The 13,143-nt window shown below is 39.0% G+C and overlaps 1 protein-coding gene across 1 annotated transcript; it reads left to right on the forward strand.

The window, feature by feature from the left end:
• The first annotated feature begins 2,322 nt into the window (after positions 1-2,322).
• Positions 2,323-10,191, forward strand: foxF1 (forkhead box F1). The gene is given in 2 exon segments (NM_001164965.1): positions 2,323-3,831; positions 8,658-10,191. Coding segments are annotated over 2 exon segments (1,239 nt in total). The 5' UTR covers positions 2,323-2,741; the 3' UTR covers positions 8,807-10,191.
• The last annotated feature ends 2,952 nt before the right edge of the window (positions 10,192-13,143 follow it).

Consider the following 13,143-nt stretch of genomic DNA (forward strand, 5'->3'; position numbering starts at 1 on the left):
ATCTACATCGTGTACAGTACGGAAAAAAAACAGAATCAGGGGTATTGGAGGAGAGAGCTCGATTCGAAGATTGTTCACCATATCAGGAGGGAATACCAAGCTGGAATTTATCGACTTTGTTGGTTAATGCTGCATCGTATTATGTAAGTTAATTTGAAAAAACACACAAACACCAACATCGTCATTTTTTAGAAGGTACGCGATCATAGTGAATCAAATACAGAGAGAATAAAAAGCAGCATATGAAACTGTCAAGTTTTCTGCTTCCAATTTCACGCTCTGGTGGCGCACAAAGAACCCTCCTTGTTTTCTTTGCGTGGTAAATAAGAGATGGAGCTGGCGGCTTTGTTTCTGGCAGCTCAAGCAGATGTGTACATTTACTGATTATCGCCAATTATGACGTTTTATGAACGCTTGGCTTGTTGTCGCTTTCAGAAATTTCAAAAATTGGTATATTTTTTGCGCGAAATGTCCGAGATTCGTCGCGACTAAAGTTCCACAAGATGGGTATGATAGTAGAAGCCGTCGCTATAGAAACACCGACCGATGGCTCCCTGTACACAGTGTGTAAATGAGAGCTGATATCGTTTTGACTTATAGGTTCAGAAAAATATACAAAATTTAACTATACGTATACGAGCCAATGGAGACCGTTAGAAGCGTAAACCGAGCCTTGACTGTGTGTGGTAGAAATTCTCTCTGACGTGCCCCGCCTGGCTACATTAACGCCAACTCTAATTACACAGAACAATACGAACACCAATGACTGTTGAGTCACGGCCGATAACCTTTAACCCGCTTGTCCCTTCACATATTTTAATTGATGTGTATATGCTATCACGCATCTTCCACATCTTCTGAGATTGCATTCAGTTGGCAGCATCACACGTTTTCATCATTCGATACAGAACTCGTCGCTAGTGCTGTGTTTACTCGTGGACGTACACCACACATGCGTGCGTGACGCGTCTCCAACTACCGTTTAAAAAGTTGTAAATGTGTTGAATAAGACTGACACCGCCGCTGATTAGCTTGTATCAGTGTGGTGCAAACTAACGAAGTCACATGTTATTCATAACATTCGAATCAGGTTGTCATTAAATATATAGCGATTTCTGTAAAAGGAGTTTTAAGAATAATTGGCTCGAGGCAGCATTGCACATTGGAAAAGAATTTCAAACTTCAAGTTTCAAATTTTAAAGGGAACATTTTCTCTCATGTGGTTCAAGGCACTACTACGTCCCGATCATTTATTTATCTCAAGCGTGCAATGTTAATTCACATTAAAACAAATCAAAATGACTGAATAAGTCGGTGGTATGCGTGAAGCAACACTCGCTCAATACACGTAAATCATTCTCTTCAACGTGCACGGGGAAATAAAAAAATAGAAATATGACGTTCATTTTGCGCGATTCTGTTGGGTAACATTCTCACTTTCGCCATTTTTATCACGTGACACGTCCAGACCTATCACGCTATAGTATCGACATCAGGGACACTGAGGATCGTGACGTCACACATGAAGCATTTTCTAACCGAGCATGCTACATCCCATAAAACATGTCAATGAGCTCCGTGATTGAAACAGCGACTGCAGAGTTGGTGGTCCACTCCATCGTTTAATGGCCTCTCAGTGATGAGGGCATAGCGATTTGATAAAAAGAAGAGTAGCGCGAAAAAAAAATGATGGAAGATAAATCTGCCTCAGATAAGAACCGTTTTCATATTATGACACAATTTGTTCGCACTTCTCACGTGGGATACCGTACTTGTACTAAACTGTGAGGGCAATATCACCAAAGTCGATAATTATAAACACTTGGATAAAGTTGGTCACTAGACTGGAAATGATTCTATTAGTCTAAGTCATATGCACCATGGCAGTAATTTTAATAAAGTTCAAAATATTGTTTTTGTTATCACTATCCACCTGCCGACGAATTACGGCCTGGTAAAAAAGTTACATGAATGGGAGATTCCATTACTAGACACAGGGGTGTTCAGTTTTCACGATTTTTGATGTCGCTCAACGTCCGGTGGAGAAAGTGAAACGGGCAAAAAAAAATAACCCATACGAATTAAAAAAGATATGAAAGGAAATGAGTGAACATTATATATTTATCGATTCAAGCGACCCTAATAAGGACACGCAGCGAGTGAACTATATAATGATGTTAATCCGGGGGACCGTAATACAGATTACTGTCTTTCACGAATCGTCCCTCCCACCCCTCGAAATAAAATGCCAGACTCTTCGAGCACAGGGGGTGGTCACTACTTGTTCACGCCGTCCAAAGCTAGTCGAGATAACAGACAGTTGCTTAGCACTACCTCGCAACAGACTCGTTCTCATTCTCAGATTGAGTGACCAATTTACACCCAGGCAACCCCTACTATTACAGTACTGTTTCAGTTTCCATACTGTCAACATCGTCATATGTGCTCCTGTCTCCTCGTTCAGCCTGTTTCGTCCAAGTCTTGTTGGTCCTGTCTTATGTATAGAGATATTTTGTTGTTTTGTTTCAACTGACGCGCAGTTATATAGTGAAGGAAGTTGCGCTGTCAAATATTTACGTCAACCGTCAACACCAGGAAGTTCGACCGTCCGATTCATATACTCAACACTGAAGTTCATCGTCCACGTACAGTACGTACGTATATTTGGGCTAACTATATGTTCATTACTTTTATTTTCTGATCGTTGTTAGAAAACTGTTTGGCGTGTTCGAGTAGTTCCCATGACTATCTTGCAAGGTGTCATGTCTAATAACGGGACCGATGTTGACGTGAAGCCACCGCTTCTCCACCAGCCAGCAACACAGCAGACCCAAGTTCATCAACTCATACAGCCGCAACCACCGACACAGCAGACCCAGCAGAGGCAAGATGTCCAACAATTACAGCAACAAACCGGCCAAGAGACACCCGAAACACCTTCTGCGAATCCAGATAAAGCCACTCCGCCAAAGAAAGGCAGCGCTGGAGTCCGCCGCCACGAGAAACCGCCTTATTCGTATATTGCCCTTATAGTAATGGCGATCCAGAGCTCACCCACCAAGAGACTGACCTTAAGCGAAATTTATCAATTTCTCATGAACCGATTTCCGTTCTTCAGAGGACCTTATCAAGGATGGAAGAATTCGGTTCGTCACAACCTTTCCCTAAACGAGTGCTTCATCAAGCTACCCAAAGGACTAGGCAGACCTGGAAAGGGACACTACTGGACAATCGATCCAGCAAGTGAGTTCATGTTCGAGGAAGGATCCTTCAGGCGTAGGCCGAGAGGTTTCCGGCGAAAGTGTCAGGCCTTAAAACCGTACGGTATGCTGAACAACATGGGCGGTCATCCACAAATGTATCCCGGCGCAACATTCGATATGCTTGGGCCCCAGAACGCGGCAACCTCGCCAACGTTTCCCGGCATGAGTTGCACAATGAACAATATTAACGGCTCTCAGGGAATGGCCGATGCAATGGGGATGATGGCTACATCGCCGATCGTCAGCGGCAATATCACCACACCTACACATCACACGTCCGGCGGCGGAGTCAACTATATGGCGAGCTGCTCTTTGGCGAATAGAGACATCGGAGACTACGGTGCGATTCCAAACAACACATCGCCGACTATACCGACGGTATACACGCATAACAACATGGAAAATCACGGCATGCATTCTGCTTGGTCTCACACGCCACGCTACATCAAGCAACAGATGGACTGCAGTCCAACGAACTCACCTACCCCTATCCAATTGATGGCCGCCGCAACAGAACAAGCGCAATATATGCACCAAAGTAATCCCGACACGAGCGACCATATTACAGGTAAGCACTTACCATTGTACCCTATCCATGTAAAACATCATTCGAATTAATTAATAATTAATTGTAAAATTCTGTTAAAAATTGTCGTTATTTTCGAACTAACGTGTTTAAAAACATAACTCATAAAAAGCACCAAGGTAAAGTACACATATAACTTGCAAGCTGTTTGCTATATGAAAACAGCTGTTTTGTGCGTGTATGTGTTCGTAATCACTGATATACTCAAAAGCTTAAAATACGGTTACGTAATATACTCACACGAGTGATGCGGTTACGAGTAGCCCCTGTGTTTTGCCGTCGTCCACCAACGTCTATAGCGCGACTGCACGACTCGAAGACACTCTTGTCTTCTGAAGTCTACCCAGAGTAATTTGACAAATAAATACTCGTTGAACATTCAATAAACTAAACTAACACACTCCCAAGTCAATCAAGACGCTAGCAAAGTTTATAAAATTTCCTCTTCTAGACTTCAACAGTGTAATTTATTCGGCATAGTGCCGTGTATATTTATATACACAGGTCATGTTTTCAAATTTTTTGCCAGTTTGAATAAATTCCTGCCAACGTTTTATTTACTTCGTAAAAAGAAACGGACTAAACACTGGAAGATTGACAGACAGTGATACCTACCACTTTTTTATGACCGTCTCCGACATTGATTCAATTGAGTTTCACTATATTTTATGCATTTCTTTCTTCCATAAGTCTGTTTTTGTTTGGACAAATTACGGCCAATTATGCAGAAATAACAGCCACTGAGATGCCGGCCCACTGACTGCTAGGCACGGTGTTCGGTTCAGTATGTTCTGTTAAACTGAGTTAAGTGATCACTGTCGCGTAAATTAAAATGTATCAGTCTCGATTAAACGGCAACAAATCGTATTATCTGCGATAAAAGATACTTTTCGAATTTCATACTATTTGTCTAATAATAAGAAAAACCCAATTGCAATTGTCCTGGTATACTATGTTGTTTTTTTACGATTTCTTTCCGTATAACGGCGAGGCGATTGCTTGGCGAATTAAAAATTAAACAGAGAGTTGCGTAAAATTATTATTTTGGACAAGTGCATGTGGTGTTAAAGGTTTAGTGAGTTTGAAAAAAAGTAGGTAGCGATAGGTTTCCCTGCTTCAGATTGGGAGGTTAAGATAACAACTGGCTTAAATCGACACAGAAATAAAATACACGAGAATGTCAGCATGGCTAATATTCGGAGTTATTAGTACATGGCAGGGGTTGCCTAACTCAATATAAAACGGCTACAATCATTCCACCGTTCCGTGTCTGTCGAAATATTTCCCCGCCGAAACACGCCCAGCATACAGTTAAACCGCAAATGTAATTGAAAGCAGTGTTGGGTTTCTGCAGTAGTTCCCCGGCGGCTGTGATTTTTTTCGAAACGGGTTCCATTTTACGGAGGGAATACGATACGGAATTCGTTATACCCTGGCCTGTATTAATGCGACGATTGTGTAACGACTATATTATAAATTATGATGTTGGCAAAAAATATGGTTTAATGATTAACCGGCGCTAGTTAACATGTAGGTAACCGATTTCCCCTCATCATGTAAAACATCATGTTTTGGTGCGTACCCCCACAAGTTGTTGAAATTGAAACGAACATGATTCAGCGTTTTGCCGATGTGTCAAATCATTGTTACTCACCGTCGCCGAAAATACCAGCTGTGGGCTAGAGGAGGGGGGGGGGCGTGTGTGGGCAGCTAAATCATCTGTTTATTTTGATGCCAATCACAGCAAATGAAAAATGGACCCTGACGCTCGCTTTTTCATGAGTAATTTTCTGGGGCCTGGAAAACTCTGTTAATTAACAACTATACTATGTAAATTTGGACTTGCCTGAGAATCAAACTACGGGCTATGTAATATCGTTCACCTCAATTTTATTAATGCACGAAGACTATTCAGCAAGTCGGATAAAGTTGAAAATCTGATTAACAAGTCATTGTGTCTTAAATACAAATGTATATATATGCATATATAAACTATTTTTTCAGATATAAAAGAAATCTCTGTTTATATATTTAATACGCGTGTCGAAATTGTTATACTCTAGTAGTATAACATGTATTGTAATGAGCTGATGTATACAATCATAGTTATATTAACTGGATGTTTAGCTACGCATTGTCTATCACACCAGTGGCTGGGGATATTCAGAATAAATGTGAAAACAAATATCAGTGTACCAGTCTCTTAAACGAGGAATCCGAGCGTCAATATCAGTGCGTGAACACCCGAACATCATCTCAATAGTCGGGTGCGTTTTAAGGGGATGGATGGAATCATGACAAAGGGCACAAGGAAAATAGATTAATCAGAAGGTATCTGTAAACTAATTCGACAAGAATGACAGTTTTAACGTGTATCGAGTCTCCCAGCTTAATGGCAATGCGTCTGGAGTGCTTTCTCTCACATTCTGACGGAACTGTCAAAATTTCGCTTCTTCTTGACGTTTGGCATCAGGTCGAAAATAAAACGTTTAAACAAAGTCGCGTTTCTCTGGACGGTTTTTATATATAGATCATATACGGTTCTCTGTTCGTGAAAAACACCGGCATTACTGATTGCTCATATTGGTAGACTCTTGAAACAAACGTTATACGATAATGAACTGCTTCCATTCAAATCGAATGACCAGCCAATGTAACGATAACAGCATCAAATACAAGCATCCGCCAAAAAAAGACAATGCTTTCATTGGCATTGCTCGGGAAGATACCGAAATCGCCGTGGCGACTATATAAGCCGCATGATGATACCTATGTCTAGTCAGGAACCCGCGCTAACAAAACGACCAATTCCAGCAATTAAAAGTATTTCGACCGAAAGTCACGTAGTGTTTTCCTTTGTAAGCCATTAATTTCACCAATTCACCTAGAATTGCCACTTGACGTGATTTTTATGTCAAGCTACACATGTTGGAAACGACTGTCAAGTCGTCAGGCTGGTGCCATGGATGCAATCGTGGAGAATAAGAACTGTCTCTATCACGCCCCTAGATAAAGTCATCCCTAACTAAACATGTTCACTACTTTGACCGCGGGCAATGTTCTCAATCAAAATCTACACGGGTTCTTCTGCCTTATTAATGACCTAAATGATGGTTTTACGAGAAAACTTCGAATTCCAGAACTAGAGCGCAAAAAAATAAATAAAATAGTGCATATTGTTTTGAAAGGATAACCAACACATTGCGAACATTTTGCTAGAATTAGCCTATCATAGCCGGATTGCAATTGTTAGTACCACTATAGTAAAAAAAAGGCATTGAATCATCGCTATGTGCTACCATTTCGATGCACGGGGACACGTACACCCTGTGAGAAGTCTAACCAATGCGATTCAGTACAATTTAAGATACGATAAGTTATATATTCAAATACGAGAAAAGTCACTGCAGCTCGACCATGTTTCAAAAATTCCACCGCACAAATATTATTCAGAAGTGACCCTAAACTATGAATAAATATATCGTGTATGTGGATTAGCTGCGATTAAATAATAATAATAAATGGATAATAATAATTTCTAAAAAAAAATAATCTATACATGTATACAATTTCCTCTCACAGATCGTGATATCAGGTTCATGAGCAAAGTATATTAAGTATGTACCCCCCGTTGACCCAACCTCTAGGGACAGGAAATTGTTAAACAAAACGGTGGAAATTATGAATAGTGTCCTTGATTACAGATAGAGAGCAACGGTGATGGTCGGCATAGTCACTGTCACAAGTCACTGTCACGTATTTTAATTGACGTACGATAAATACCAGAGAAATGCGAGAAATATTTCAGGAATATTAATTGTAACTTGGAATTCATAACATTAAAATTATATATATATATTGAAATAGTTATATAACCAAAGCGTGTTGGGTTCATGAACCACAGGACTAATCACGGTATTTGTTTAAAGTTGTTCGGAACAGTTTTGTATATATTTAAAAATTGTGAAGATTACCGTAGTGCGTGCGTGGCCTGACATGGCCTTTTCAATAGGGATGGTGTTAGCATGTGTTGTTTTAGGGGCTCTCTCAGTTAAAGTCACTGATTGTGATTACACAATGAAATCCAATCGATGTTACGCTGAGAAAAGAGAGCTATTTGTTGTAAAGCCGGCTTTGCTGTGTTAAACGGTAGCTAGGCGGCCGAGTCGTAACAGCGACGGAGACACTTTTAAACAGCGATACCAGTTTCCTTAGTTTTTGACCACATCCATGAAGCGTTCTTTATCAAGGTTGTCATAAACGTGTCATCGTGTATGCCCGTTATCATCAGTTGTTTCTCCTGGCTATCTCTTGATTGTCAATGCTATAACCGTCAATATTCCTATTATTTACAATCGTAGTAAACATATCTTCATATACATAGATGTATTACCCTGGGCTATTCCCCGAAGTAACTGCACCCAATTCCCATCGCATTGACACCAAAATGAACGCTCATGTTGTTTTGTATCTGTAGAGCAACTGTAATTACAGTAGAGTGGCTTCACGAAGTTACAGGCCCAGGTGTTATTAATGAACTATTATTTAATTTGCGTTACAAGGAGCTAGTGTAGTGCAAAAGTATTCGCGCTAAATGCCTGCAATTGCTGTGGAAGTGTGGAAGTTCAACTTGTCACCAGTAAAATCACGTTTCACTATGACTTTTGACTTCACTTATTCTTGTTTTGTTTTTTATCTTCTGACACGCAGTTTCCGCCTGCCATAGTTTTTACTTGTATCTTTTCCTGATTCCGATCACATAAGTCTTTAATTCCGATTCTTTTTTTCCCCCTATTTTTTTATTTTAGGAATGAGGAATATGCAGTCGCCACAGACAATGAACGATCCACACGGCATCTGCGAACGGAAATACATGCTGACTAACCACGCCGGACAACCGAACGGTTCTGTAACCGTCACACAAGCGAATTACTACGATGTGAAATGCTCGATGTAAAGAGCGAGTCGAACGTGGGCTGGAAATGAGACACAAACAATAACAGTGCTAGAGCATTTGCACCCACGGATAAAAGATAATTCAATTTATTCTGGAGCCAGAATCCACTCAAGAACCGATAAGGCACTTCCAAATGTACTGTGCGATTAAGTGGCTACATCGTGCCATGCGGCATGACTCTGCGCTGCATAGACACCGCCAACAGACATCATTATTTTAATTTTTTTTATCGCAAAACCGAATATACTTTGGTATGTTGGACAATTTGGGTATTATATATATTTTTTTTTTAATTTTGGGACGTAGAACTTATAATGCGAATATAGTGATAAGCTTTATGGGTAAGAGTCGGGGGGAATTTAGCAGGAATTAACAAAAATCGGATAAGCTGAAATCCTACACTATAAATGTACATTAGATGACTACGAACGTCGTGAAGACTGCGATATGTGTGGCCACAGAATAGTTAGATAGTTTAGCAGGAACCAGAACAAGGTCTCATCTGACTGCCTCGCAGTAGTTACTCTCCACTTTAATCGACAACAAATGTGCTGCTGTAACTTTGTACAAAATAGCCAGGAAGTCATGCATCGAAGTCTGCTCGCGCTTGTTGCCGTTCTGTTGTAAACGCAAGTCCCTCCGTATTTATCTTTGCCGCCTCTACATCAATAATGAGCGAACAACATCGTGCGTGAGAAAGATATCTTCTGTTTCTTATCTCTGGACGATGGCGATTGACTTTTATTGTACTCGTGTTGTGTTAATGTGTGTAGCATGATATTGGATGGGTTGGTTCACACAGAAATACTAGTATTTTCTATACATGAATCGCACAATTATATTTTTGTTTCAAGTTTTGTTCAAGTGTTCGAAAAAGCGCCATTTTGACTTCACGTTTTCGGTTCTTGGAAAGGTGGTATAATAATCAAAATAATATATTTATGAGTATGGTAGATACAAGTAGTATAATAACATCTGATTTAGATTTTATTTTGATATATATATATATATGTTTGTTGTTTTACTTTGCATGTTTCGCCTATGAAATATTAAATACACATATCCACGTAGTCGTTTTCTTAGATCGATCATTTGTAGTATGAAACCATTTTGAGTATATAGCGTTTTGAGATTTGTGATATCGTATTTAACGTGTGGCTAGAATTTCACTGCTGGACAGACCTTTTATAATCCGAAAAAACACACATTTTTCTAGTGTTTTAATCGGCAAAACTTGTTATATATTCATTCTGTTTTGTTCGTTTTCTGTATTTATCCAGAACAATTCTTCTGCGTCCAAGGAAGGTATCTTGGACCAAAGACGGAAAATTATATTATAAAAGAGGATTTAATAAAATAAAGAATTAATGTTTGCATATACAAGGCACAAGCTTGGGAATGTTATTTTTTGTAATCGCTGTGTCGATTCGAGGAAATGTTTGTTGTGCATGACGTGATTCCGATAGCTGGGAAGTAAGGTCTTCATGTGGTCGGCGATGAGTCTACTGTACACAGGGAACTCATTAACGCTTTGGTGATGTTAATTAGTCGTGTCTAAAGCGAATCAGTCCAACACTCTATAGGCTTATGCAAACCATCGCCGCGATTTCAGTGGAGAGGGCGGTGGGTGGGTTGGCTAGCTAGCTATGGAGGCGCGGCATTTCCCAGTTTGGAATCTTCCGCGCTCACCCCCGCGATCGTTGTACTGCAACCAGATGGGCAGTTCAAGTTCAAACTGCGTGATAGACGTGCGAACTGCAGCGAATGTCAACTCTGGCACGGTGTTCCTCGGCAAGGGGAGCATGTATTTACGAAGACGTGCCAACTGTATTGACTGGCGCTAATGACTAGTCTGTTCTCCCCATGTAGTAACGACGAATAACAGATTAATGGAATGGAATACCGGTATTGAATTGTAAAATAAATACGGAGCGTTCTGCTTGGCCGCAATGTATGATGTACGGAATTTGCATTTCGTGACCGCTGAGCTTTATTCATTCCCGCACATCAATGTGAAATAATAATATTACTGGGTAATTCAAATCAAATGGAAATAGCGGTGTACGCCATGAAATCTTACGAAATACGTCACGAAATCTTGACAAGTATATAAATTTTGACAGATACGTCAGGAAAAGTTGCAAAATCGTATACGTCACGAAATATTAACACATATGCAGCGCATTGTTTTTTTTTCAAAAAACTATGAGATCTGTCAACACAAAAATAATAAATATTTCAATTGGTATTATTAATTATGTAACTATTTGAAACATTTGTCCGATTGGACGCCATTTTGATCACATATTCTTGATCAACACGGACGTGATATTAAGCTTGAACTATTTTATTTATATTACGGCAACTACGATCAGCGTCCAAATCTTAATTGTTTTAAACCAGTTACCATGACAATAAAATAGTTTCCACCGCACATGTAGGCTAAAATAGTATTATCCATTATTCCGGTGTTAAATAGTTTCCACACGGACTAATGTTTCAAAACGGATCAAACATGGTGTATGTGTATATCCTGGCGACTGCACAGCTTATGAAGGTGACATATACTTGACAATTGCGAACATGTCAGATATGTAAGACGAGCTCGATGTGCAGGAGGAGTATTATATCATTTGTCCAATTCATACATAAATTTACCGTGTTTTTTTTGTAGTTGATATAAATCACTATAAATGTTTTCAAAGCATCGATGTATATTGATATATTCACATGCTTTTGGGGCCAAATTATAATAAATAGTTGGCACACAACACACCCTTCACGACTTATCGAGATGGTACGCCTTCGGGCCAACCATTGCCATCCCGACGTTGCCGACAACAATGGCTAACCTGACGTTGCCAATACAGAATGGTTGGTTCACCTTATTTAGAGCACGTTTTTGTGCATATGATGGTGTCATTACCAGTGTGTTTGATTAAGAAACATTTAAGTGCTAATGGATGCATTTTTTTCAGAAGTTAGATAAATGACTATTTTAAAGTTTATTTAATGTTTATTAAAACTGAGCAAAAATACTTGAACAAAGCTAGTAATCATCGAAGAAAACATATTTCATTTTACACCCCCGTATGTAGACCCACTGCTGGCGTTTTTCAAAGAAAACGATGGTTATATAAATACAGTAATTGGTGGCCAGTGAGTTTGCTACAGTTAGTTCGCATCTTCTCAGATTTCATATGTTTGCGTCGTGGCATAGGATGAACAATTTATATAAATCTTTTTTTTTCCTTTTTTTTTTATCATATGAGTGATTGTCCGTCGTCGTCCGTCGTCGTCGTCCGTCGTCGTCGTCCGTCGTCGTCCGTCGTCCGTGTCAATGTTTTACTTTTTCGACTTCTTCTTGAAAACTACAAGCCTAAATGCTTTGATACTTGGTGTATATGTACCTTGGGTAGACCTCTCTTAGGTTTGTTCATTTCATGTTGATATCTTTAATTCTCTAATTTTGGTGAATATTTTTGTCATTTTTGGTAAAAACTGATATTTTCGACTTCTTGTTAAAAACCGCAAGGGCAATTGCTTTGATATTACATCTATAGGTACTACATGTGGACCTCTCTCAGATTTGTTAATTTTGTAATGATATCTTTAATTCTTTAATTTTGGTGAATATTTTTGTCATTTTTGGTAAAAACTGATATTTTCGACTTCTTGTTAAAAACCGCAAGTCCAATTGCTTTGATACTACATATATAGGTACTACATGTGGACCTCTCTCAGATTTGTTCATTTCGTGATGATATCTTCAATTCTCTAATTTTGGTGAATATTTTTGTCATTTTTGGTAAAAACTGATATTTTCGACTTCTTGTTAAAAACCGCAAGTGCAATTGCTTTGATATTACATATATAGGTACTACATGTGGACCTCTCTCAGATTTGTTCATTTTGTAATGATATCTTTAATTTTCTAATTTTGGTGAATATTTTTGTCATTTTTGGTAAAAACTGATATTTTCGACTTCTTGTTAAAAACCGCAAGTGCAATTGCTTTGATATTACATATATAGGTACTACGTGTGGACCTCTCTCAGATTTGTTCATTTTGTAATGATATCTTTAATTCTCTAATTTTGGTGAATATTTTTGTCATTTTTGGTAAAAACTGATATTTTCGACTTCTTGTTAAAAACCGCAAGTGCAATTGCTTTGATATTACATATATAGGTACTACATGTGGACCTCTCTCAGATTTGTTCATTTTGTAATGATATCTTTAATTCTCTAATTTTGGTGAATATTTTTGTCATTTTTTGGTGAAAAGTGATATTTTTGACTTCTTGTTAAAAACCGCAAGTCCGATTGCTTTGATA

The sequence above is a fragment of the Saccoglossus kowalevskii genome, chromosome 6, assembly GCF_978046115.1.
Source record: "Saccoglossus kowalevskii chromosome 6, keSacKowa6.1, whole genome shotgun sequence".
NCBI lineage: Eukaryota > Metazoa > Hemichordata > Enteropneusta > Harrimaniidae > Saccoglossus > Saccoglossus kowalevskii.